Below are 27,057 nucleotides of genomic sequence, written 5' to 3' on the forward strand. Positions count from 1 at the left end.
ATTTTAATTTAGACATACATTTTTGTTTTTCCCCATTTAGAAATATCATAATGCGAGAACTTGCTCCACAATTTCAAATCCCATGGTCAATACCTTTGGAAGCTGAAGATATCCCTATTGTGCCAACCACATCTGGAACAATGTAAGAGAAAAGTATCTTTAGCTGAATTGTGCAAAGTCCTTACATAACCTTTATGTGAATTTTCTCTTCTCCCAAGGTATATCAGCTTTTGGCTAAGGACACTTGTTTTGTGTGATGAAAACAAGAAGTGAATTGTGATTGCTGTTCCAGCAATCGAAGTTTTTTACCCTTAGTCAAGCTGAGTACAGAACAGCAGATTTTCAAGTGTAGTCTGTTCTAAAAATAGCTTGCTTAATTGCTAATCAATATTCTACTGTCAGTTTAACACACATTTTTAATAAACATGCTTTTACTAAATAAACCTCAAAATGGATCTGTTTCAAAAACTATTTAAAATAGATATTCTGTAGTTAGCTAAGTCTCTTAAAACCAGTATTTATAGTAAATTACATTCTTACATCATTTTCAGATAACCTTATGTTCTTGCCTATCCTACAAACATTTCAATACTTATTAAAGTATGTTTTTGTCGACTAAATAATTGTCTGTCTGACTCACACATTTAATAATATAAAAACCATGAGTGGTGTATAGAACTGGGAAATGTAACTTGACTTTTTTTTATATTTCAGGATGGAGTTGAGATGTGTTATAGCTGTAATACGTCACGGGGACCGTACACCAAAACAAAAAATGAAAATGGAAGTTAAACATCAAAAGTAAGTCTGAATTTGGGTAAAGACAGACCTTATTTACACATACAGTAGCATGTAGGGTACATGAGCTACCCACTGCAGTGAGAGGCAGGCTGCATCCATATTCAGTGCGGTGTGTAGCTACACCTAGCAGTGAAAGGCTTCAGTGGGGAAAGGCTCATTACTGGAGCCTTTCTTCCTACTGCCTCCACCGTGCAGAGCCTTTCCCTATTGCTGGAGTCTTTCATTGCAGTGGTGAAAAGCTCCAGCAGTGGGACACGACACTGCTAGAAATAGTATTGTAGATGTGGGATGCACGGCATGGGCGAGTAGAGAGCCAAGTAGGGTATATCCCCTAGCGTTCAGGTATGTCGGGCATTCTACTAGCCTAAGCAGTGCCTCACCATTTGCACTGCTTTTTATCCCGATACTAGCTGGGCATGCTGTGTTTGTATGTTACGCGCTGCCGTAAGTGTAGACATAACCTAAGTTTGGCATTTAGGGCAAAATTATTGCCTGGGATATGCAGGTTCAACTCAATGAATTAAGTGGGAATTGCACATGCACAAACTACATTTAAATCTTAGTGCTTCTTCCTGCATAACATCTCTAAGATGCATCCCATCATCTTGATCTACATAGCTAATTCACTTGCCCACAACTCCGTCTTCTCACATCTCCCGCAACTGTAACCTCCTTCTCTCCAGCCTTGACAATGCAGTTTGTCTAATGCTGCTGCAAAGATCATTTTCCTGGCTCATTGCTTTGACCGCATCACCTCTTAATTTCTGCCCTTTTTCTGTCTCTCCCTTTTCTACTGCATCAATTGCAAACTACTAGTCTCTGCTTTTAAGGCCTTCATAAGCTATTGCTTCCCAGTTGTTTCTTGATACCTTTTGTCTCTTGCCTTGTACTTGAAGTGTAAGCATTTTGGGAGGCCAGGGGACCCTCTTTGTTATGCATTTGTACAGTACCTAACACAGTGGGACCTTAATCTATGATTAGGTGCTACAGTAATTAATAAAAATATCATTTGAGGGATAGATTCTGCACTCAAATTTTAAGTGAAAGATTTGGTGTAAGTCTGCAGAGCCATATGTTTAGTATTTTATAGCTAATAATGTTGTGTTGATTTTTTTGTTAAATTTTGAACAGATATGGCTGTTTACTCAGGATTCGTCATATCTTTTGTGTAGTACCTGTATTTTTTCAGTGTTAGTAAGCTAATAGAAAAACTGTAAGCTCTCTCATTTTGCAGTTGTGTTTAAGGCATGTGCTAGTGAGATGAGACCTCATTGAACAGAGAGGTTCATATCAGAACAAACTTTCTCATAATTCTGGGGTGTTTAAATTGGGGATTGATGAGGGGGGTTAGTTCCAGCTCTTCATTCTGTTTTAATTGAAAATCTTCCTGTTGCCTTAAAGCAGAGGTGGGCAAACTACATCCGGCCCACAGGACCGTCCTGCCCATCCCTTGAGCTCCCAGCTGGGGAGGCTAGCCCTCCTCCCCTGCTGTCCCTCCTCCCCCACAGCCTCAGCTCGCCACACTGCCAGCACTCTGGCCCGCCACTCCTGCCAGGCAGCACAGCAGTGTGGCTGACTCTGGCCAGTCAGCAGGGCTGCGAGCTCCTGCTGTTCTGAGTGGCATGGTAAGGGGGTAGGGGGGGTGGGTGGGGGTTGGATAAGGGGCAGGGGGTCCCTGGGGGCAGTCAGGGGACAGGGAGGAGGGGGCAGTTGGATAGGCGTGGGAGTCCCGGGGGGCCTGTCAGGTGGCAGGGGTGTGGATAGGGGTTGGGACAGTCAGGGGACAGGGAGCAGGGGGAGTTGGATAGGGGGTAGGGTCCCGGGGGGGGGGGGGGGTGGGCGGGCGGGCGTTCGGTTAGGCATGGGGGGTCCGGGGGGGATCAGGGAAGAAGGAGCAGGGGGGTTGGATGGGTCGAAGGTTCTGAGGGGGGGAGGGAAGTGGGAGGGGGCAGATAGTGGGTGGGGGCCAGGCTGTTAGGGGAGACACAGCCTTCCCTACCTGACCCTCCATGCAGTTTTGCAACCCCGATGTGGCCATCAGGCCAAAAAGTTTGCCCACCCCTGCCTTAAAGTGTATTAATATTTATATTAACAGTCTTATTAGATATGTTTTTAATCTGTATGTTTTCTCCTAAAGATTTTTTGATCTCTTCGAAAAATGTGATGGATATAAGTCTGGAAAGCTAAAACTGAAGAAACCAAAACAGTTACAGGTAAGTCTGTCTTGATTTTCTTTTTCTTGGTTCTATAATTGATGAATAATAGAATTCCTTGTTATATAGTGGTTTTGTTTTTGGTTTTTTAGGAGGTGCTTGATATAGCAAGACAGCTCCTACTAGAACTTGGGCAAAACAATGACTCTGAAATTGAAGAAAGCAAAGCAAAACTTGAGCAGCTGAAGACTGTTTTGGAGATGTAAGGATCTAATTTTTAATCCTCACATCAGAACTGGCATGACTCTTATTTTGATCTCATTAGCTTTTAAAATGAATTCCCTTACATTATATTGTCAGTTGATAAATTAATGTATGACAATACTAATCCTGAATTTTTGAATATATTGAGAGGAATGATGGTTTTGTGATTAAGACGTTGCACTGGTATTGAGGAGGTCTGGTTTTACTTCCTGTGTGACCTTGTACAAATCACTTAATCTAACCTGTTCCTCATCTGTATGATGGGGAAAATACTTCCTTTGTCTTATCCTGTTATCCATGTTGTCTATATAGATTATAATCTTTTGGGGGCAGTGGCTGCCTCTTGCTATGTGTTTGTACAGTGTCTTATACAATAGAGTCCTAACCTCAGTTGGCATGTGTAGGCACAGTTCTAATACAAATGGTAATTAAGTGTTGTTGCAATTGAATGAAATCTTGTTCTCAGTAACCCACTCATAGTATGAAAACTCATTTTAAACTTTAAATAATTTTCAGTATCTCATTATGTATTTAAGGTATGGCAGTTTCTAACTAACACTTAGTGCTGAAATTTATATTAAATATTAACTAGATAGTAATAATTGTTTCTAGACAGTTAACTTGCCCTATAATAATAAAAGCTTGTTACACTTGCAAGTGTTATGAATCCCATTTTGGGGCTTCATTGGATAACAAATAGTGGCTATCAGTATGTGACAGATCAGATCTGAATACTGACAGCCATAAGGGTGTATGGTGCCAAAGTGGAAGAAACTAATCATGCAGTTGGGGAGAGTGGGTGGATGGGAGTGTTTATTTCTGGTGAGAGAGACATGAAGTTTCTTGGGCAATGTGATGAAAATAAGCAATGGACAGTACTTAATATGGCAAGTGCTACATGTTGATGACCATTTAAGTATTCATTCAATATTTTATTTGCTATGTACAAGTACAAATCAGCAAAAATGGGCAGGTTAGTATACAAATCAATTATCATTCAAGGAATTATGTCCCTAATTGATAGAGGGATATGGTAGTATTGAATATATATTGGAAAATCCGTCAGTTTATTTTCCCCCTCACTTTAGGTATGGGCATTTTTCTGGCATAAATCGCAAAGTCCAGTTAACCTATCTCCCTCATGGCTGTCCGAAAACTTCTAGTGAAGAAGAAGGTATAGTATAACCGATACGTACTCACTCACATAATATGTAGAACTTAACATAATAAGGGAGTTAATTGTTTAATACGGTGTTAAATAAAACAAGGACGTGTACTCTGGCCAAGTATTCAGAAACATTTTTGTTTTGTAATGAGATACTGTGATTAGCAATCTCTAAGATGCTGAGTTTCTGTTAGTAAGGTTAAGATATACTTTTGCATTTTAATATTGTTTCCTACATAACAAAAATATGGAGGGAAGAAATTTTGTAAGCTGTTCACCAAAGATGATGATGATTAGAAAAAATTCGGTTTTCCATAAATCTCCTAGTACTCCTATTCCTTTCATACAAAAAAGTCTAAAATATACAATAATGCCTAGGTATTTAAAATCCAGTACCTGTGAATTTCCTGACTGCTGATTAGTTTAGTGCTTACTTTCAATTACTTTGTTTTCACTGTAATACAAGTTTCACTTGTTTTTAAAGTACCTAAACATGGGTGTCTTCAGAGTTAAGTATTAGCTTTCGCTGAACTAGAGGGGTATTTCTCTATTAGAATAGCAAGAGACTCAAATGTTGAAGTCACTTTCCTTAAGCACACAAAACTCAATGTATCACTTCCAGTATTTCTTTAATATTAATTTAATCATAATTCTTTAATAGTCTTTAAATTTTTGCATTTGTGTGTACATTATTTTAAGTGATCTGTCTACATATAATTAGATAACAGAAGAGATGAACCATCTCTACTTCTGGTTCTGAAATGGGGAGGAGAACTGACCCCTGCAGGCAGGGTCCAGGCAGAGGAGCTAGGGAGAGCTTTCAGATGCATGTACCCAGGTGGACAAGGTAATCTTTTTGTGCTATATGGCATAAATTAGCCTTTTAATTTATACATAAAAATAAAATACATGTACAACAAGAGTCTCTGAAGAAGAAGATCTGTTTGTTTTGTAGGAGATTATGCTGGATTTCCTGGATGTGGTTTACTTAGATTACATAGTACTTATCGACATGATCTGAAAATCTATGCTTCTGATGAGGGACGAGTTCAGATGACTGCAGCAGCTTTTGCAAAGGTACTGTGTGAAATTGTATTTTCAACAAAGAAACCTGAAACTCTCAACAAGAATCTTGTCTGTGTTCTCTAGCAAGTTAGGGAAATGCAGTTTTATTGCAGCCAATGGAATAAAAAGAAAAGTTGAAATTTATTTAAAGTTCATTTAGTGCTCATGAAAAGAGATCCAAATTGACATCTCTTGCATTTGAAGCCTTCCAAGCATCGGAAGACATACAGCATGGGAAGCTGCAGTACAAGTTTTTATTTACATAGCCCATGCAATGCGCATCAGTCCTTTCCAGTAGACCATTTTGAGGATGAAAAGGGTATTTTAGTCTACATGCCCGTTTAATTGTTTATCTAAAAGTTCCAACAAACTATGACAAATTGTGGGCATGATGGGTGAAATATAGGCATCTTTTAGGAAATGAACTGAGGCCACAAGTTCACTTTACATAGGTGACATGCAACTGTAAGGCAAATTACACATAGAGGACCAGATTGCTTTTGTGCTTTGATACCACCAGAGATGTAAAATTAATATAACCTGATTTCATTTTCTTTTTAAGATAAGATATTACAAGATTATATAAACATTTTTACTACAGGAATATCCTTTTGTAAGATTGTTAGAGCAGAAACTTCTTAACATTTAGTTGATCTCAAAATAATTAACTGGTGAGATACAGTGGCGAACTGACAAAAGAAATGCTCTTAATCATTATGCTGTTCAAGTATGCATGTAGTAATTTTGTTGTGCTGTAAAAATTCTAGGGTGATCTTGTAAAATTTAATAAAAACTGTTCCATAGCCCTGAACACTGTGAACTTTTAGACATGATCTGTGAAAAATGTAATCTTCAGAACTTCCATGTAGAATTAGAAACTTTTGACCAAACTTTCACAATACTTTACCTATCTTCATATCAGACAAATTTCCCAGTCCTCTGATCACAGTCCAGAAGCTCTGTACCTGCTTAAGTTTTCCACTCATTTCTCTTTTAGCAGAAGTTTGATTGCTTATTCCCATCTCCAAGAAGAGGGATATATCAGGCATCCTAAACATATATGAGAGAGCACATACAATAAGCTGCTACATAAAGATTTCATTGAGTGATTGAATTTCGGTAACCACAACATTTGAGATACTGGCAAGTTATTTGAACAATATAATGTGGAGTTTACGTTTACATCTTGGTTTAGAAATAGATGCATTACTACATTTTTATCTTTGTTCATTTCTGAATAACTGTGTTGTTCTTTCCAGGGATTACTGGCTTTAGAGGGAGAGCTGACTCCTATTCTTGTCCAGATGGTGAAAAGTGCTAATATGAATGGTCTGTTGGACAGTGACAGTGACTCTTTAAGCAGCTGCCAGCATCGTGTTAAAGCAAGGCTCCATGAAATACTCCAGAGGGACAGAGAATTTACACCTGAAGACTATGAAAAGGTTAGAAGATACTAAAAAAATTATTTCCAACATACGTTTATTAAAGTTTACCACAACTAAGTTTTCACACAAGTATTCCTTTATTAGTCCAAAGTCCACTTGTTGTTGGTTATATCCAAAATACCAATACAAGCATAAACACATTTTATATCCTAGCAACAATACAGTTACACACATTGGCCAAATATTCATAACAGGATCTTGCTTGGGCATGATTCCAGAAGGGTAAGGAAAATCCCTAAAATCCTTGCCTTTTTATACACTGTAATAAACAAGTGATGTCATTGCTGGTTATAAGACCTTAGCTAAAGCCAGAGAGAGCCATTTTAGGTCTGGATGCTACGCTTTTGCAGGGTCTAGACCAGCTTAATGGTTGGGCCCCCTTTTCAAAGTTATCTTCTTTCCTTCTTTTGCCATATTTCTTCCCAACTTCAGGACTAAGCATTTTTTTGTAAACAAACTATATATAACCAGTTATTTATTGCACCTGGTGCCCAGTTAATCAAAATAAAGAAAACATGGTTACCTCAACCCAAATCTGAAATAAAATAACACTCTGGTTTCAACTGTCACTACAAATTTAACACAAACAATGCTTCTTTTTCATAATTTAATTCTGTTTAGTCATATGCTTTGGGCCTATTGCTCATGCTAATATCCAAACTCAGTTTAAGACCAGCATTTACTTGGGCTCAATGTAGGCTTATCTTCCTACAAGATAGTTAGCAGGATTCGTTTTCTGTGAAACAAAATAAATAAAATTTTGTCTTGATCCTAATATTTGGTTAAAAGTAATGTTTTTATTAGGGCTGTCAATCGCAGTTAACTCTAGTGATTAACGCAAAACAAATTAACTAGATTAAAAAATGTAGTTGCAAGTAATCACAGTTTTAAATGCACTGTTAAACAATACTACAATACCAATTTAAATTTATTATAAATTATTTTGGATGTTTTTTCTACATTTTCAAATATATTGATTTCAGTAACAACACAAAATACCAAGTGTACAGTGCTCACTTTATATTATTTTTATTACAAATATTTGCAGTGTAGAAAAAAATAAACAAAAGAAATAGTATTTCAGTTCACCTCCTACAAGTCCACTCAGTCCTACTTCTCGTTTAGCCAATTGCTAAGATAAACAAGTTTGTTTACATGTATGGGAGATAATGCTGCCAGCTTCTTATTTACAGTGTCACCTGAAAGTGAGAACAGGCATTTGCATGGCACTGTTGTAGCCAGAGTTGCAAGGTATTTACGTGCCAGATATTCTAAACATTCATATGCCCCTTCATGCTTCAGTTTGTATGCTCTAAAGTTTTACATTATTTTGGTTTTGAGTGCAGTTAAGTATTAAAAAAAATATATATCTACATTTGTAAGTTGCACTTTCACAATAGAGACTGCACTACAGTACTGTATGAGGTGAATTGAAAAATATTTCTTTTGGTTTTTACTGTGCTAACAGTGTGATTAAAACTGCGATTCATCATGACAGTTTTTTTTAATCTTGTGATTAATTGTATTTTTTTAATCATTTGACAGCCCTAGTTTTTATCCCATAGTTTTCTAAAATCAATCTTGTACACTTGTTGGTAATGTCTTGTGTGAAGAAAGAAATTGGCAAATAGCAGTGGCTGTGTGGGAAGTTGATGGTCAGTCATGTAATACTTTGTCACATAGAGCTATACGAGTCCCACAACAGGAACAGATACACTTTTGGGTATGATTGTGAACATGTGTTTGGGGAACAAAACAGCAAACCTTCCTTATTGTTCCATAAGCAAGATTTCAACCTGTTCCACAACTGAAAAGATAGTGTTAACCTGCCTTTGTGTGTAACCATTTACACTCTGCTTCTTTAGTAGTAATATTGACGGTGACAGTGTGTGTTCAAAAAGCTATTATATATCTGTTATAAAGGTTTGCCATTATTGAATTCTTTACAGAACACTATTCTGGTCCTGGGAATTCTAAAGTGCCCTAAGCTGTTACTTTCTAACCAGTGAAGATAAAAGAAATGTTCCATTACGTACTAAGACATTGTACTGTAATGCAGGTTACATCAGGTTGTACAAATTAAAAGGAAGGGATCACTTCTGGTTCTACACACTAGGCATATTTCATCATGATTAGATAAGCATGTTTACCAGTGGCTGTCCTCACTGTGTCTAAAGAAACAAATGGAAACTTGCTAATATTCAGAACAGTGTTGAAGTCCAGGCTGCCATTAGATATGAGGCATAGAGATCAAAGCAGTGCGAGATTAGTCTACATCAGTGGTTCTCAAATTGTGGGTTGTGACCCCAAAGTGGGTTGCAACCCCTTTTTAATGGGGTCACCAGGGCTGTCATTAAACTTGCTGGGGCTCAGGGCTGATGCCAAAGTCCAAGCCCCACCACCTAGGGCTGAAACCCTCAAGCTTTGGCACCCCCCAGGGGGCAGGGAGGCTCAGGCTTCAGTCCCCTTCCTGGGGTCTTGTAGTAGTTGTCAGAAGGGGGTTGCAGTGTAATGAAGTATGAGAAACCCTGGTCTACATATTTGTCACTATTGTATATGTTAGCTGTGATCCGAGGTGCCTGGGGTAGCGTTCACTGAAAATTCCAAGTTCAGGGCAAGCTTCAAAAAGGAGAGCAGATTCTCCCAAAACTGGTGGTTAAAACTGGTTAGACTCACCAACCAGTCACAAACTGTGCTTCTAATCCCCCACACGGGTTATCAAGAAGCTGAAAAAAGAAATCACACAGCCCCCTTTATTGCATTCCAGTTCTCTATCTCCCAATCAGCACATAGGTCCAGTACAGTAAGAAATTATTTGAAACACTGTTCACTATACAAAATGTTCTTCTGACCCCAAGGGACCAGCCACATGGCCAGATCAATATTAGTTTGGCTGTTACCCAAAATACTAAGCTGTCAGGAGGGTTGCCAACCCTCCAGGATTGGCCTAGAGTCTCCCAGAATTGGCGTTGATCTCCCAGTGACTATTGAAAGCAATCCGGGAGATTTTAATAGGATATTTTAAGAAAATGATGTCATGTCACGATGAAGGAAAAAAATCTCCTGGAATAGCTTTAGACAGAGTTGGCAAGCCTAGGTTCCAGCCAGTCCTTTAGTATCTAAAACTAAAGGTTTATTATAAAAGAAGGAAAGAACAAGAAGCGGGTTGTTAAATGGTCAAGCAATAAAATACATACATAAGACTTCAGAGTCCATATATCAGACTCGTAGCAGTATTGGTGAGTTTTTTGGCTTGAAAGTCCCTCAGGAATACATCCAAAGCTTGGATGGGTCATTCAGTCCTTTGTTCAAAGCTTCAGTTTGTAGAGAAGTTGCTGCAGAGGTAAGAAAAGTAGGATTGAAGACAAAATGGAGATGATGCCTCTGCCTTTTTATATCCTTCGCATGTGGCCTGTACTTCTTTTGTCCCAAACACAAGCTTTACGCACATGCCATGGAAAAGCCTTAGAGTTCTCTGTCCACAGGCATGCCCTACATCTTTTGCTGACTTTCATAAGGTGCAGCTGTTGCCTTCTCTCAATGGATTAATTGTATAGCTGATTGCCTTTGATAGGCCATCAAGCAGGCTGGATAGTGCTGATGCCAATCTGTCTGGGGGGTGTCACCCAGAAGCATAGCACAAGTTTAAAATACAGATGTATCAACACACATTTGTAATTCACAATACAAAGATGATACAAACATATAAACAAGATGATCATACTTGGGAAAACGTAACATTTCCTCTGATACCTTACACAACATATCTGGTAAGATTCCTTGCAATTTTATAATATTGGTAATAATATTAAGTGTCTCACATAATCCATACAGTGTCACATGAACATTGAGTTCAATAGTTCAATTTGAAAATTGCGTAATTAGATGGCATTTGTGTGTTTTGATGTAACGTGAATTCAGTCAGGTTTGAAGAGCAGCAGCAACTACTGAACTTTGCTCTTTTAGAGGAGACTCATGGTATACGACTGACCTTTTCTTTTTTGGTTTTTAAGTTGATGGTGACTGTTTTAATTTTAGCTATTTTAGGAACCCCACATGCCTTGTCCCTCCTAATTCTTTTTTCTCCAGAGACCTGCCTTTGCTGAATTACTATGTCATAAAGAGGGGGCACAGAGTACCTAATGTCAACAGAGTAGGTAGAGGTAACAGGGGATAAGAGGAAAGGGGAAGCTGGAAGCACATATAGGTTCATTACCCCCAAGAATCTGGCGTTCTGGTAAGGAAACTTTTGCTCACTGTGTTATCACGTGCACATGCTTGAGTAGTACTGCCGATGACCTCAGTGGGATTTTTCTCCTCCATCCTTAAAATTTCTCGTGGAGTCCAGGGATTGTTTTGTCTTGAGCACGAGTGCTAAACATTCTTGGTGAGGCACCACAGAGGCATCACTTTGTCCTTTCTTTCGTGGTGGCAAATAGAGCGACAAAGGGCCAGAAAGAGAGTGTATTCAGATAGCATAAAGAGAGAATAGTGAACTGCCAGGTGGGGAGGAGATTGAGCCTTACCCATTCTGAATGGGAGATTCAGAGCAAACACCATCATATTATATATCCTTATATCCAACCCTCCACCAGGTAGTTCCACTGAGTACTTTTCTGTCCTGCAGCCATCTGTTCCTACCTTTTTTGTGGAAGGGGTTACTTATCCCTCTGACCTCCAGGCTGTCTCAGATTCTTTGAGAGCACAGGTACTCCTGCCTTGCCACCACCTGCCCGTGTTCTCTTGTTAATTGGAGGAGAGTGTTTCACCACCTGACTTCCCATGTTTGCTCCAGAAGTTTCGGGGCTGAGAGCACAGGGGATCTGCTTCCCCTACCTTCTTGTCCTCATTGCAATTAGATTACTGCTGTTTGTAGTACCTAGTAGGCTATTGTAAGGCAGTATGTGCTTCCCCCAGATGCTGTTGCTACTCCTTGGCCTGCTCTCTGCTTATGTGGGGGAACGATCTGAACAGGGAGCCAGATTTCTGTCTGAAAAAAGGGAAAAGGTCCTGCAGGTGCTCCTAAAATGTGAAAATACATGTTTAAATATTATGATTGACCACTCGCTTACCCTGCACTTCACCTTTCTAAAAAGTGAAGGTAAATCAAGAGGCATTCAGCCACTCTTCAATGTCTTATATAGCATTACTGGCTTACTTAACGGTGATCATGCTTGGCTCCTAAAGTTAAATGATTGGTTCAGTTCTGGAGGATTGACTGTTGATTCCTGCTAGTAACTTTTTTGTGTTGTATCTTGAAAGAAATAAAAAGTCTGTGCAGGAGCAGCCATGTATGCTCCCTCCAATTAAGTTTTGTTCTGTAAAATTTCCTTTCATGATGTATTAGGAAGTATTTAGTCACAGTGTACCATTCTGATTTCTCTTGACAAAGCTTTTAACAAAATGTTTGTTGTTAAAAACAAAATAAAATAAATTATTAAATGTGCATAAAGTTGTGAACTTCCTCAGAATTCTCACTTTTGAGAATAAAATAATTAACATAAGTGGGGAAGTTTAATTCCATTCCTGACATTGCTGTGGTATTCCATACAGAATTGTTTGTCCTCTAAGTATCTCATACAGCCTTAGCTTTTGACACTTGGGTTAAGCTTTCTACTCTTAATTTAGATCGCAGTGTATTAATTCTGCCTTAAGGAAAGTGTGGACTGTGTACTTTTATGCATATGTTGAGTCTAGAAATCTGAGAGTTGAGAGATGTGGGGGGTTTTGTTTTGTTAATGCATCCCATTAGGATTTCCTAGGTATTTAGATATAACCAATTTGGCAAGGAATATTTCTGTTTTATCTCATACTGCAGCTTACTCCGTCTGGAAGCATCTCTCTGATAAAATCAATGAAGGTGATCAGAAATCCTGTGAGAACATGTGACAAGGTTTATTCCTTGATTCAGAGTTTAACTTCTCAAATCAGGCAGCGAATGGAAGATCCCAAGTCTGCGGGTAACTGAAATGTTTTAAAATGTGTGTTTAATTTGACTTATGTCCATTTGAGACCACTAACTTTAATGGATATGCAGAAGGCAGGCACCCTTTCCTCGTTTGCTTCACTGTTTCACAGATTTTTGCTAATGATACTTTAGGGACTCGTGAAGTTGAGCAGATATGGCTTTAGAGTACAGGCTTTTCCCCTGAGAGAGTTTGCTGCAATTAGCACAAGGTTTAGAGCAAAAGACTATGTAGTAACGTTGCCATAACCAGTTATTTCTGGGATCTATACTAAAAACTAAGGTGATAGACAGGCGTAATATTACTCAAATATGCTGCAAAACTTTAAGTTCACAAAGAGGGCAGGCTGCTCTAAATGTAATTTAAGGGAAGATTTCCTTTAAATGTTAGTATCTTCATTAAAGCTTTTGTTTGCTCTACACTAAAACACGGGCCATGATGAATAGAAATGTTGCTCTATAAATTATGTAGTATTAAAACAACTTCATTTTTTTTCTTAATAGTTGCATTTTATCTCTGTAGGACTTGCACTGATAACTAGAATTGATGTTCTACCATTACTGCTCCTTTTCCCCATCCAAACCTCTAGTCTGCAATTTGGGGCATCTGCCCCTGCTCCTGCCAGTCTCCTGGCTCCCCATATTCCTGGCTTCTGCCCTTGGGATGTGTACAGGAGTGTATGGGAAATAAGGGGCACATCCCCAGAAAAAAATATTTTAATCTAAAATTTTTAAAAAGTCCCTGAGTACTTCTTAAAACCACACCGTATATGATTTATCATGGTACAATTCTGCCTGAAGACCTAGCGATGCACTTGGAAAAGGGAGCTTGGGCTAGAGCAGACATGCTTCTGTCTTAGTTACCATGTAATAATTCCATGCTAGTGGCAACGAAAACTGAGTTCAAAACTACCCATACACATAACTATTCCCTCTATTTTGAGCCCTTCAGATAATGATTTCAAGTATCTTTGTGGTAGTATTCACAGGCCTCTGACCACTTTGCCTCAATGCGTTTGTTATCTGGAGTGAGCTAACATTGTTTTACCCTTAAAACACATTTTAAGACTATAATTTCAATAATACATTTAAATCAGTTTAACTTTTTTGTTGTCAATCCTAAATAGTGAAATAAGAGTAAAATATTTATCTGTCTAGATATTCAACTTTACCATAGTGAAACACTAGAGTTAATGCTGCGCAGGTGGGCCAAGCTGGAAAAGGACTTTAAAACAAAGAATGGACGATATGACATCAGCAAAATCCCTGATATATACGACTGTATAAAATATGATGTCCAACATAATGGCTCCTTAAAATTAGAAAACACAATGGAAATATACAGGCTATCAAAGGCGTTAGCTGACATTGTGATCCCTCAGGTAAGCACTTTACAACATTAATATGGCACCTTTAGAATAAAAATCAGTAAAAGATGCTTGCTGTCTCCTGTTTTTGGAAGGCTTCTATAGTTTGCAGTGACTAGAGGCTCCAAGATGACCACCTGTTTACTGAAGAGATTGAATGTCAATGGTAGAGTACAGATTAACTGGCCTCAATAAATTAGTAGTTCATCAAATCGATTAAATTTAGAGTGAATTTTCCAGTAGCTTGCATAAATATGACTAGGTCAGAGGTGGGCAAACTAGTGGCCCGTGGGACCGTCCTGTCCAGCCCTTGAACTCCTGGCTGGGGAGGCTAGCCCCCGGCCCCTCCCTTGCTGTCTCCCCTCCCCTGCAGCTACACTGCTGCGCGCTGGGGCTGTGAGCTCCTGAGCTGCTCTGAGCTGCCTGTCGGGGGCGGGAGTGTGGATAGGGGATGGGGAACAGGGGGATTGGATAGGGGGTGGAGTTCTGGTGGGCCTGTCAGGGGGCGGGGGTGTAGAGGCAATCAGGGGACAGGGAGCAGGGATGGTTGGATAGGGAGCGTGGTCCCAGGGGGGCAGTTTGGAGCATGGGGTCCCGGAATGGGGCGGTCAGGGGACAAGGAGCAGGGAGAGCTGGATGGATCCAGTGTTCTGAGGGGGGTAGTCAGGGGGTGGGAAGTGGGAGGGGGCAGATAGGATGCGGGGGCCAGGCTGTTTGGGGAGGCACAGCCTTCCCTACCCAGCCCTCCATACAGTTTTGCACCCCGATGTGGCCCTCGGGCCACAAAGTTTCCCAACACCTGGACTAGGTCTTAGTTCCCATTAGCCCAGTGTGCTAAAATTAAGTGCCCCATAACTACTATTCTTCATAGATTAAGGAGGGCAGTATAATTGGAGTAATCAAAGATGTCCCTATCTGAAGTTGGATTTTTTTTTTGTCAGCCTTTTTGCTTACAAGACTCCTTCTCAGGCTGTTTGTAAGGGACACAGTTAGCCTAATTTCACTTAACTGAAGCTAACTGGTAAAGAGTTTAAACCAAAATGGAGCTTTCTACTGCTAAAATGCATTTTGGTTTTGGTTTTAAATATGCTAGCAGTTAAATACAGATACCATCTTCCTTTTAGTATCAGGGGGTAGCCGTGTTAGTCTATATCCATAAAAACAACAAGGAGTCCGGTGGCACCTTAAAGACTAACAGATTTATTTTGGCATATCTGAAGAAGTTTTTTAACCACGAAAGCTCATGCCCAAATAAATCTATTAGTCTTTAAGGTGCCACCGGACTCCTTGTTGCTTTCATCTTCCTTTTGTTTCTAACAAGACAGATGCTCATCAGGCAAAAAAATACAATTTGGTTCATGTCTGTAAAATTATATCTTTAATAGTTATCCATATTGCTGAACAAAATAGTATCTACTAACGAATGGCATTCAACAGGGAACCAGGGAGGTAGGAAATAGTTATCTCACTGTTAGTGTGGGAGCAAATTGTCTTCTATCAGTAAAGGAAACAAAACTTAAAATAGCAAAGTTCCTGGAAAAAACACACAGAGCAAGATTATGGAAATGAGTGCACATTAGTATTGTCTTCACCACATGGTTCTAGATCTGTCTACTTCTCATTTCCCTTTTTTTTTTTTTTTAATCTGTCTGCAGTGCAATTTCAAAACTGAGAAAGTCATATACATTACATGGAATTTCACTGGATCTAGATGAACACATAGATCCCTTTGTCAGTCAAATCTAAACTGCATTCAGTGTTGTGCTGAGTAGACTAAGGAAAAAAACCTAAGTATTACCTTCAGTGTTAATGTCTCTTTCTCATATAACCAGAATTCTTCCTCTGTGAATCAGACTAATTCATTCACTCTAGTAATGGATTTGCCTTCATTTTTTTGTTTAATATGTAGCATCATTTCTGATAAAATATCTGCTCTGCAAGGTCTTATTTCCAATTCTGTCTACTAGTTCTTTGCCTAGATGAGAGAACTTTTTTTCTGAAGAGAACTAGCTAATTGAAATACCACTATAATGCCTTTAAAACTCTTGGCTGTTGGGAGTTGCCCAGGGGATCAGATCTCATATTGTGACATGGGACATTGAGAGCCTGAGAAGATACTAATAAACATATAACTGGAATACATATATTGTACCTTATGCACATCTGTAACCTTCACAACTTATACTTATTGACAATATTTTTGTACAAGTTTGTCAGCTCTTGAAAGAATGGACTCTATTCTCATATTAAGGTGTTGGATGCCATTGGACAAATCAAGATTGTTTTGAAAGTGGAGTGTGCTGTACTGCACTACAGAAATGTTCAGCTGTTGAAGGCTTGACGTTCATGTGAAGCTTTTTTGTACAAATAGCTGGATAGACAACAAGTCATTCTTCTTCGAGAGATGTCACTGTGGGTGCTCCACTCCAGGTGTTGGTGCATCCCTGCACCTTCACTCAGAGATTTTTACAGCAGTACTCGTACCGGTCGCATACGCGCAGAGCCTGCCCCCCCCCCCCCCCCCGCTCTGAGTGTATCTTAATAGTACGCGTGCATGTCCGGTCTCCTCAGTTCCTTCTCTACTGTCCCCGGCCTGAGATGGAGCTCAGCAGAGTCGTCAGAGACTTTCTCTCCCTTTGTTACAATTACCTTTCTAGTTAGTTTGTTACGAGTAGTACTTAATTACCATTTTTCTATCCTTTTCTCTCTCAAAATAAATAAATAAATATTTTTTTTCTTCATTCCTGTCAGTGGCTGCCACTTCCGACATGCCTCGCTCCCCAGGCTTTAAGTGCTGCTCTACCTGCAATGATGCCATCCCTCTGTCAGATGGCCATTCAAAATGCAGAAAATGTTTGGGGGAGTCCCACATCCCTCCAAAATGTGCCCACTGCAGCAAGCTTAAATCTAGGACATGGAAGGACAGGGAACTGAGGCTAAAACTGCTCCTCATTCAAAAATCCTTAGGGTCAGCTTCAGACCCAGGTGCCGACTCCGGCTCCGCAGCACACCACAGCCCCCCTGCCTCAAAGAAGGACAAAAAAACTTCAAAAAAATGGCACCTTCTCTCACCTGCAAAGGGAACTTCTCGGGAGAAGACTTCCCCAGACAGGTCTACAGCCTCTCTCCCGGCACTTCTCCGGCTGAGCACTTTTGATGGGCTGGGCTCCTCCGGCGCCGCACAAAACTCGCCCGCCTGTGTCCGCGAAGCTCCAGTGCCAGGGCTTCAGGCTTCCAGTTGCCTGTCTTTCACAGCAGATTCCTCTTGCACAGCCCTCACCTCACAGAGGAGCTCCGGGACTGCAGTTTACACAGTCAAGGGACCTGCTGGTGTCACCTATCCTGCAGTCACCCTTACTCGATGCCTACTTCTCTCCAAATGCTCAGTCAGGGTCCGGACAGCCTTCCTCCAGTGATGAGGAAGCTGGACTACAGGAAGAATTTTCACCATATCAAATCTCCCATCCTCAGACCCCAGTCAATAGAGGTCATAGAAAAATTACTTCATCCTACTCTCTGGATACTGTCCCGTGGTGTGTAAACCCCTGGATGGCACCACCTATGCCCTTCCCACCACAGTGGCAATATTGGGCCACATAGGCATCTTATCCTCGAGACCACACTCCCTATGCCACCTCAACCAGGCGTGACACCTGTCCGGCCTGCCAGCTGACGAACCTGCCACTGACGTAAGGCACCAGGCAGCACCGTCACAACTGCAGGATCCGGCATGACCTGCCTCAAACCCAGTAGACCTAGTTGTTATGCCTGATGAAGCCTTACTTCCTCCTCTCCCCACATCTTTGGATGATTTCTCAAAATTTCAAGACTTTTTCAAAAGAGTTGCCAGTGAGTTAAGAATTAACTTGGAGGAGGTTCCTGAACAGCAGCATGAGTTAACGGACATCCTGCAGCCCTCTTCTTCTTCTAGGATTGCATTACTGATCAATGCAGCCCTTTTGGAACCTGCTAAGGCCATCTGTCAGACTCCTGCTGCAAGCCTACCTACCTGTAAACGAGCGGACTGCAAGTACTTCCTCCCTTCCAAGGGCTCTGAATTCCTTTTCACTCATCCAGCGCCAAACTCGCTGATAGTAGATGCAGTCAACCAAAAGACCAAATGCCCGTTTCCCTGCTTCACCCCATCTGACAAGGACAATATGCGATTAGATCTGCTTGGACGTAAAGTATACACATCTTCCACGTTACAATTTCGTATTGCTAATTATACTACTGTTCTGGCAAAATATGACCACAAAAATTACAACAAATTCATGGACTTTATTGATGACATTCCAGAAGAAAAGAAACAACAATTCATGGCTCTAGTTTCCGAGGGACAAATCATCTCACATACCGTTCTTCAAGCGGCCCTTGATGCAGCCAACACTGCAGCAAAATCCACTGCTACAGCAGTGGTCATGCGCCGAGGTTCATGGCTCTCCTCCTCTTTCTTTCCTCGAGAGGTCCAGAATACCATTGAAGATCTTCCCTTCGACCGTGACAAACTCTTCCGTTGAATGAAGTACGTCGTTCAGGCAAAGACTCAAGGGCAACTTTCCGGTCTCTAGGAATTCAAACTCCTAAGACCAGAAGGCGACAATATAGATATCAACCTTATCAGCGTCCACGCTACCTTGCATATACCCAGCAATTCCATAGAGCACATGAGCAGCAACGCCAGATACCAGCGTCACCGTCTCAATTCCTCGGCAGTGTCTCAACTCCCTCCGACTAATAAGCAGATTTGAAGCCTTGTTTGAGGGTTTAGAAAACAGCGTTCTCACTTCAACGCTTACACCGCATGTCCCTATTTTTGGACACCGCCTACGACCATTCTCCCATCAATGGCAGAACATTACCACCAACAAGTGGGTTATATTGGTCATCACAATTGGCTATTCAATCCCTTTCCTATCCTTGCCTCCTACCCACCCACACTCCCTGTCCTCCTTCAGGGACCCCTCTCACGAGCAACTGCTCCTCCAAGAAGTACATCATCTTCTATTGGGAGCAGTGGAACTTGTGCCCAAATGGCACAGAGGAAAGGGGTTTTACTCCGATTATTTCTTAACAGAAAAGAAAACCAGGGGATGACGACCTATCCTCGACCTCAGGCGGCTCAACAAATTTATCAAAAAGCAAAAGTTCAAAATGGTTACCCTCACCACCATAATCCCAGCGCTGGAGCAGGGTGATTGGTTTTCAGCCCTCAACCTACAGGATGCCTATTTTCATGTGACTGTACATCTGGCCCACAGACGTTTCCTTCGTTTTACCCTCAGCTCAACACATTTTCAATACAGGGTGCTACCCCTGGGCCTATCCACTCCTTCCCCCCCCCCCCCGCATTTTTTTCCAAGCTCCTAGCTGTAGTCTCTGCCTACCGCAGGAAACAAGGGGTCATAATATTTCCTTACCTCAACGATTTGTCTCCTCAAAGCCTCAACACATGACAAAGCGCTTCGATTCACGCAGCTCACCGTTGATTGTTTCCTATCCCTCGGCCTACAAATAAACAAAAACAAATCCACATTATCTCTTACCCAGCATCTGGAGTTCATAGGAGCACACCTCGATTCCCAGATGGGAATAGCATCTCTCCCGCCCGATCACTTCAACACCATAAAACTGTTGGCAGCGAAACTTCGCAACAGTCCTCAGGTCACCACTTGAGACTGTCTACAACTACTAGGTCACATGGCCTCGTGCTCTTTTGTGGTCCAAAACGCACGACTATACATGAGGTGCTTCCAAGTTTGGTTTGCCACGGTTTACAGACCAAATGTGCACTCTCTAAAGAAGCCTCTATCCATACCTTTCAGAGTCAGACTCTCCTATGGTGGACAGTTCCCTCCAACCTTTGCTCTGGAGTCCCCTTTCTCTAGGATGCTCCATCCCTCATGACTACCGATGCATCCCTCACAGGGTGGGGTGCACTCATGTCCCACCACACAGCCCAGGGGCTATGGTCTTCAACCAAAACCTCCCTGCACATAAATGTCCTAGAACTTCAAGCCATACACAACGCCTGCTGTCACTTCCTCTCATTAATCCAGAAGCAACATGTATGGATAATGACAGACAACATCACCTGCATGTTCTGTGTAAACAGGCGGGGAGGGGCTCGCTCTCACTCGCTTGGCACAGAAGCCATGAAGCTCTGGAATTGGTGCCTTGCGAACAACATTCGGATATCAGCCGCCTATCTTCCCAGAGCTATGAATACCACAGCGGACAAATTAAGCAGACGCTTTCCCTGGGATCACGAATGGGAGATAAACGAGACTATCATCCCCAACATATTCCACATATGGGGCTACCCAACTATAGACCTTTTCGCAGCTGCGAAAAACACAAAATGTCCCGAATTTCCCTCCAGAGAGGGACTGGGCAAACGTTCCCTGGGAGATGCGTTCATGATCCCATGGCACCAGGACTTGCTATATGCTTTTCCTCTGATACCTGTTCTCCACAGAGTTCTAATAAAGATACGGACAGATTGTTCCATGGTCTGATTGCCCCGTCGTGGCCTGGACAACCATGGTTTCCATTCCTCACCAGAATATGAATTCGCCCACCAATCTCGTTGCCCCTCACTCTGAACCGCCTATCACAGCAACATTGTCGATTTCTTCACCCCAACCTGTCCATGCTTCACCTTAAAGCTTGGTTCCTACATGGTTCTCCCAAAACGAACTAGCATGCTCTGAGCAGGTTCAAAGAGTGCTCCTACATAGCAGAACACAATCTACTCGCATCACCTGTCTCCGAAAGTGGAAGCGATTCACACAATGGTGCTCAACTAATGGTGCTCTTCCTACTTCTGCACCTCTTCCGCTTATACTTGACTACCTATTAGACCTCAAGCAATCGGGCCTTTTTCAGCTCCATCAAAGTCCACTTAGCTGCTATTACAACTTTTCATAATAAGATCGACGATACCTCTGTTTTTGCTCATCCAATCACCAAGTGTTTTCTCAAAGGACTCCAATCCCTATACCCAGACATTAAACCTCCTACTCCTCCATGGGACCTTCACTTAGTTTTATCCTGCTTAACTCAACATGCATTCGAGCACCTACCCACTTGCTCCCTCTTACACCTCTTTATGAAAACAGCATTCTTAGTGGCAATCACCTCCGCCAGACGGGCAGGAGAAATAGCAGCTCTCATGGTAGACCCACCGTATACACTATTTTTTAAGGACAAGGTTACCCTCTGATTACGTCTCAAATTCCTTCCAAAGGTGCATTCCTCATTCCACATCAATGAGCCGATACACCTACCAACTTTCTTTCCTAAACCACATGCAAACTCTTTTGACTCCACCATGCATACGTTGATGTACACAGGCCTTTGTCTTTCTATTTGAATAGAACTTTAGGAACTTTTCTAGACTTTGTCTCCATCGCGGAGCATTCCAAAGGGACACCTATTTCTACCCAGAGACTTTCAAACTGGATTTCTGAGTGTATCTGACTTCTATCAGATAAAGAAAGTGACGCCTTCAGCCGGCATCAGAACTCACTCCTAGATCTGTGGCTACCTCCGTGGCTTTTCTACGCAAAGTTCCCCTGGCTGACATCTGTAAATCGGCCACTTGGTCTTCTGAACGCACATTTGTTAAGCACTACGCCCTTACTCAAGGACGTCCCTCTGATACACGATTAGGCAGAGCTGTATTATCTACTGCATTCCTACCAAATCCAAAGTCCCTACCTCCTTGAGATACACTGCTTTTCAGTCACCTGAAGTGGAGGACCCACAGGGACATTTCTCTCGAAGAAGAGGAGGTTACTCCCCCCCGGTGTAGTAACTGATGTTCTTCGAGATGAGTGTCCTGTGGGTGCTCCACTGCCCCCCCTCCTCCCCTCTACTTCAGAGTTGGGGTAGCCTCCGTTGTAGAGAAGGAGCTGAGGAGACTGGTCGCGCACGCGTACTATTAAGGTACACTCAGAGTGGGGGGCAAGCTCTGCGTGTACGCGACCGGTACAAGTACTGCTGTAAAAATCTCCGAGCGAAGGTGCAGGGACGCACCAACACCTGGAGTGGAGCACCCACAAGGACACTCAGCTCGAACATCAGTTACTGCACAGGATGAGTAACCTCCTCTTTTGCTCATTCAGCAACCTGATTTGCTTGTGTTGGTTCTTTGGGTTAATGCTGAAAATGAATACCTGGTTTAGTAAGGCTATTTATAGTCTGTATAGCAATATTTGACACAGATAAGATGTTCTTAAATTCAGAATGTATTTACCAATAGAATTTGTGTCTGTTTTATGAAAAAAATTATTTAAGAATTGAATTACTCACTGAAATAGATGGTGCCTTCAGAAGTGAAAAGGGAAGTACCTTTCTTGCAACTGTTGGAGGTCAAATGAAAAAATAGAATGCCTCCTTATTTCAGTTAGGCCACAAAAGAGAACCTTCTTTCAAAATCAGATTCATCCTGGTATGAAGGAGCTTGGTACTTTTCTGCTGCCACCAAAGGAAACATTCTTTCCATTCATACTTCGTACATTTCCAGTGCAATTTCTTTGTCCATGTTCAGACTCTTAAAATCCATGTTTTTCAGCCACAGGAAGTGGCAGATAGCTAGCTACTGTTTTTCAGTTGAGTCTTGAATTCAAAATTCACTTCAGTGTTCTTTATAGTTTTGTTTCAAAAACTTAATTTCTTTCTATCCAGGAATATGGTATTTCCAAGGCTGAGAAACTAGAGATTGCCAAAGGCTACTGCACTCCTCTAGTTAGGAAAATTCGTTCTGACCTTCAGAGGACTCAGGATGACGACACTGTAAACAAGCTTCACCCTCTGTAAGTTCAGAATTTTTCAATACATGTATGCTGCCAATTGTCTTCAGTACTTAAACGTTCCCGCAACCTCGATAGATAACCACGTACTTATAAAGATATGCTTACTTCAAACGATTTATAGTAAGATTGTAGTAAGTTTTCTAATATGGGTATATTTTAATGTCTTAAATAATTAACTACGTCTTTTTCCCCCTATATTTTTGATTTCAGATACTCCAGAGGTGTTATGTCTCCTGAACGTCATGTTCGTACTCGGTTATATTTCACAAGTGAGAGTCATGTCCACTCCTTATTATCAACTCTTCGTTATGGTGCCTTATGTGACGTAAGTTGGTCATTTTTCTGTTAGAGCAAATGCTGCTGCTGGTATTTTCTGAAGAACCTATGGGACCAAATCCCACTAACATTAAATGGGAGTTGAGTGCCTAACTCCCTTAGGCTACCTTGAAAATCACAATCTATTTTATTAAACATATTGATTTTGTAATATGTTTGGCAATATGACTTGTGCGCATAACACTAATCTTTGCCATATAGATTTTTTTCTTAGCAGAAAACAAGATGGAAAACATTTAGCGTTACCTTGGTTTTTTTATGGAAGTTAGTAAATATTAGTGTATTTGCTAACATTTTGAGCTCTAAATTCCTCATGCTCAGAAAAGACCATACTTATATTCCGATCAGGCAGTAATGCAAAATACCTTTTAAGAATTTCTTGTAAGTAGGTTGAAATTCTTCTCTGGGAAGCTGAGCAGTACTGTCCATCTCCAAAATTGTTTACAATTGGTCCTTAAAACTAACTTGGTGGTGTCTAATATGCAACACATGAATATATTTCACTTAGCTTAAACAGCCTACACCTGGTAGCTGCCTCATCAGAAATCAAGCAGGACACTTTCCAAAGTTCTGTCCCTGGAACTTAAGAAGAATAATTTCTCCTCCCAGGTTATTGGTAAGATAGGCAGAAAAATTAATTTTTTACACTTAGTGTCAAATTCTCACATCTGCACCACAAATCATAAAACTAATGTACACTTTTTATTTGAAAGAGTAACATGGTCTTTGTCATATCTGGCAATAGCATCTTATTTATGCAGCATCATAGCAGTGTTTAGAATTTTACAAGCAGTTAAATATTTTTCTTGTGGACACAAATCCTGAAGAGCATAAAACCTAACTCAAAAGGATGTGGTACCAAGAGAATGATTGCTGTGTAAGAGTTGGATCCTGCACTAATATGAGTCTGGGCAATGGTAAAATAGAGGTAGAGAAGAGAGATTAGGGAGAAACACAAATTCTTCTTTGAGAAGATGCAGCCATATATTCTACGTTGGTGTGTGCGCGCCCAATGCACCAGAGCAGGATAACTTTGCCTAGCAGTACTTGTAGATGGGCAGTGCTCGTGTCTCGTAACTATAGCCCTGGCTATATCAGGTGGCGCTGCCCCAACCCCCCTCAGTTCTTTCCTACCGCCCATGGCTGGAGTTGCAGCTCTGTGTGGCTCCTAACCTCACAACCTCTCTATTTCTTAGTGACTTTTTCTAGTTGGAGATAGTTAACTAGTACCCTTAGTATAGTGTTAGTTAGCTTTAGTTTAAATATTTCACTGGTGATACCTTCACCATGGTTTAAATACTGTCATGTGGAGGAATGATTACCGTACACGGTGTTTGCTGTGCTTAGGCAAAGCCCATGCCAAGGAGTGGTGGTGAGAGATCTTCGTCTAAATCAGCACTTGGTTGAACAGGCCACGTGGCCTGCTTCAGCACCAAGGTCTACGTTGGATTGGATGTCACCCTTGGGTTCTGAGAGTGCTGCTACTTTGCGTTCTGGAGCTGGCACCTTTCCAAAGAGACAAGGAGTCACTCCTCCTCAACTGCACTGAAGAAAAGACCATCAAGAAAAGACCACACGTAAGACCATCAAGGTCACTCCAAATCGTGTGGGGACTCATCCGTCCCTTTCAGAAAGAGTGCAGACTGGCATGATGTGAATGTTGGTACATGGGATGGATCAGGTCCCGTCAACCACTTTCTAGTACTGCACAAGGAAGTGAGAGACCCCTTACTGTCGACCCCAGTTCGGACGCGGGGCGTTTGTTGAGTCTGGTACCAACGAGGGCAATGCCAGCACTGGCTGTTTCTGTGTCAACAGCGTATCAGGCAACAATGGATCTCCTCTGCCTTTTTGTCTCAACCTCTTCCTTGGTCCAGGACTTTGCCATTGTTGTGTCATTTATAGGCTCGTTGGCTAGGCGAGCTGCTGAACCTGGGGTTCTGTCAGCACCGCACCCTGGTGTTTCCCTTCCATAGTCAGTGGAAGCAGGAGCCAATGCCAGGCTCAGCACAAGGGACGTCCTTAGCGAAGAGAACGTCTTCAGCACCCCTGCTGTTGGCTCAGCCGATGTTACTGTGACAGCACTCGCCGCCCTCCACTTTGCCACAGTCACGTTGGTGCCGCTGCCAACTTCGGGGTTGACACCACTTCTGGTGCCGGAAACAACAAAGGTGTACTCAGTGCCAGCGATAGCATTTCCACCGTTGGCGCCAGTTCCCTCTTCATTCTGGTGTATGGACGAGTCCAACCAGTTACTCAGACCTTCAGGGCTGGCTCCACCTTTCTCCCCTGAAGCCCAGGACTCCTTGACTTCTAGGTCGGGATCATCCTCCTCCCATTTTCCATCGCCTGATCCACACTGGCGGCCGTTCATGGAACACTGTGGGTACAAAGATTGGCACTCATCTTGTGGGCAGGACTATGGATTCTTTACTTCAAGGGCTCCTGCACCTTTGATCAGATATTTTTGGTAATGATGCCCATTTAGCCCATTCATTCCTTGTGTCCTGCACCGAGACTACATGGGGCTGTGCAGACAAACAGCCCTCAATTCCTTCTCAGCTAACTGCCTTTGGCCCGAGACAGATTCTGCAATTTTTGCCTCTTCTCTGTTCAGCATTTGGATAGTTAGTTACTTTCCTTCTCTTGTTCTTTCCCTTAAAATTGTTTTTAAAATCTTTTTATTCTTAGTTTAGAACTTCCTCTTCTTTCGGGTTATCTTTTATTTTGTAATTTTTTCCTTGGGAATGCTGAGTTCCCTGGGATTCAAGATGGGTGTCTCCTGCCACCAGGCTATTCTAATCAGTGATGGCCATCCCCAGTGCCTCGGCTGTTTGGGTGATACCCATATGCCTAGTAAGTGCAAGATCTGCACATCCTTCAAAAGTAGATCCTGAAAAAAATAGGGAAATCAAGTTTGAACTTCTAACGATAGAGCAAGCCTTACATTCAGCTTCAGAGCCAAGGGCAGAGGACCCCCCCCCCCCCCCGTACATAGATCTCCCAGTACCAATAGTGCCCCGTCCATGCCAAGACTTCAGTCAACAGAGACCACTAGAAAGGTAGGAGGTACTGCAGCATCAAGTACTTCTGCAGTAGCAAAGTCCTCATCTGCCTCTAAACAGGAGGAGGTAGGGAGTAAATCTCCAAGAGAATCTCAGTCACCAAAGCACAGGAGAGCTACAGAGACCTCAGGTCCCAAGGGGAGTTCCATGCAGGCTTAGAGTGATGCTGGTACTGCAAAGGCAAAGAAGAAAACTCAGTCTAAGACAGACTTGGTATTGAGTTTGGGTACCTGGATCCTGACTGGCAGAGACATAGGTGGAAAGAGTTATAAGCCTGTCCTAGAACAACACTCAGTACCAATATCAAGGAAGTCAACTGTACCAAAGACTGCCAAATCTCATGTGGTACCAAGGGAATTGGGACTAACACAGTCCTAGGCCAGGCTCTCAGTGCCAATTACATTGGTACAGAAACCATACCTCAGGCTTTCTCCCAGACCAGTCTCTACTATCAGTAATTCAAGAGTTCAGGTACCTAAGGACTCTGCTCTTCAGAGCCAGAGTCTCCCCTATTAATGAGTGCTGGGGTTTGTCAGTGTCAAGACCTGCTCAGTCACCACCCCCTGTATTACATAGGAACCATGCTTTCCCTCGTCTTTGCAAGCTGAACAA

General features: G+C 41.9%; 1 protein-coding gene across 5 annotated transcripts in view; it reads left to right on the forward strand.

The window, feature by feature from the left end:
- PPIP5K2 (diphosphoinositol pentakisphosphate kinase 2) overlaps positions 1-27,057 on the forward strand; it is a 99,094-nt gene that overhangs the window by 39,852 nt on the left and 32,185 nt on the right. For all 5 annotated transcript variants that reach the window (XM_074952907.1, XM_074952910.1, XM_074952909.1 and 2 more), the window contains 12 exons: positions 41-142; positions 715-801; positions 2,939-3,014; positions 3,107-3,216; positions 4,307-4,392; positions 5,105-5,230; positions 5,339-5,460; positions 6,708-6,890; positions 12,712-12,853; positions 14,017-14,240; positions 22,917-23,044; positions 23,255-23,369. In XM_074952907.1, the coding sequence (XP_074809008.1) occupies positions 41-142; positions 715-801; positions 2,939-3,014; positions 3,107-3,216; positions 4,307-4,392; positions 5,105-5,230; positions 5,339-5,460; positions 6,708-6,890; positions 12,712-12,853; positions 14,017-14,240; positions 22,917-23,044; positions 23,255-23,369 (1,501 nt within the window). The remainder of the gene's footprint in view (positions 1-40; positions 143-714; positions 802-2,938; positions 3,015-3,106; positions 3,217-4,306; positions 4,393-5,104; positions 5,231-5,338; positions 5,461-6,707; positions 6,891-12,711; positions 12,854-14,016; positions 14,241-22,916; positions 23,045-23,254; positions 23,370-27,057) is intronic.

Source organism: Natator depressus, chromosome 5 (assembly GCF_965152275.1).
Source record: "Natator depressus isolate rNatDep1 chromosome 5, rNatDep2.hap1, whole genome shotgun sequence".
In the NCBI taxonomy this organism is placed as follows: Eukaryota; Metazoa; Chordata; order Testudines; family Cheloniidae; genus Natator; species Natator depressus.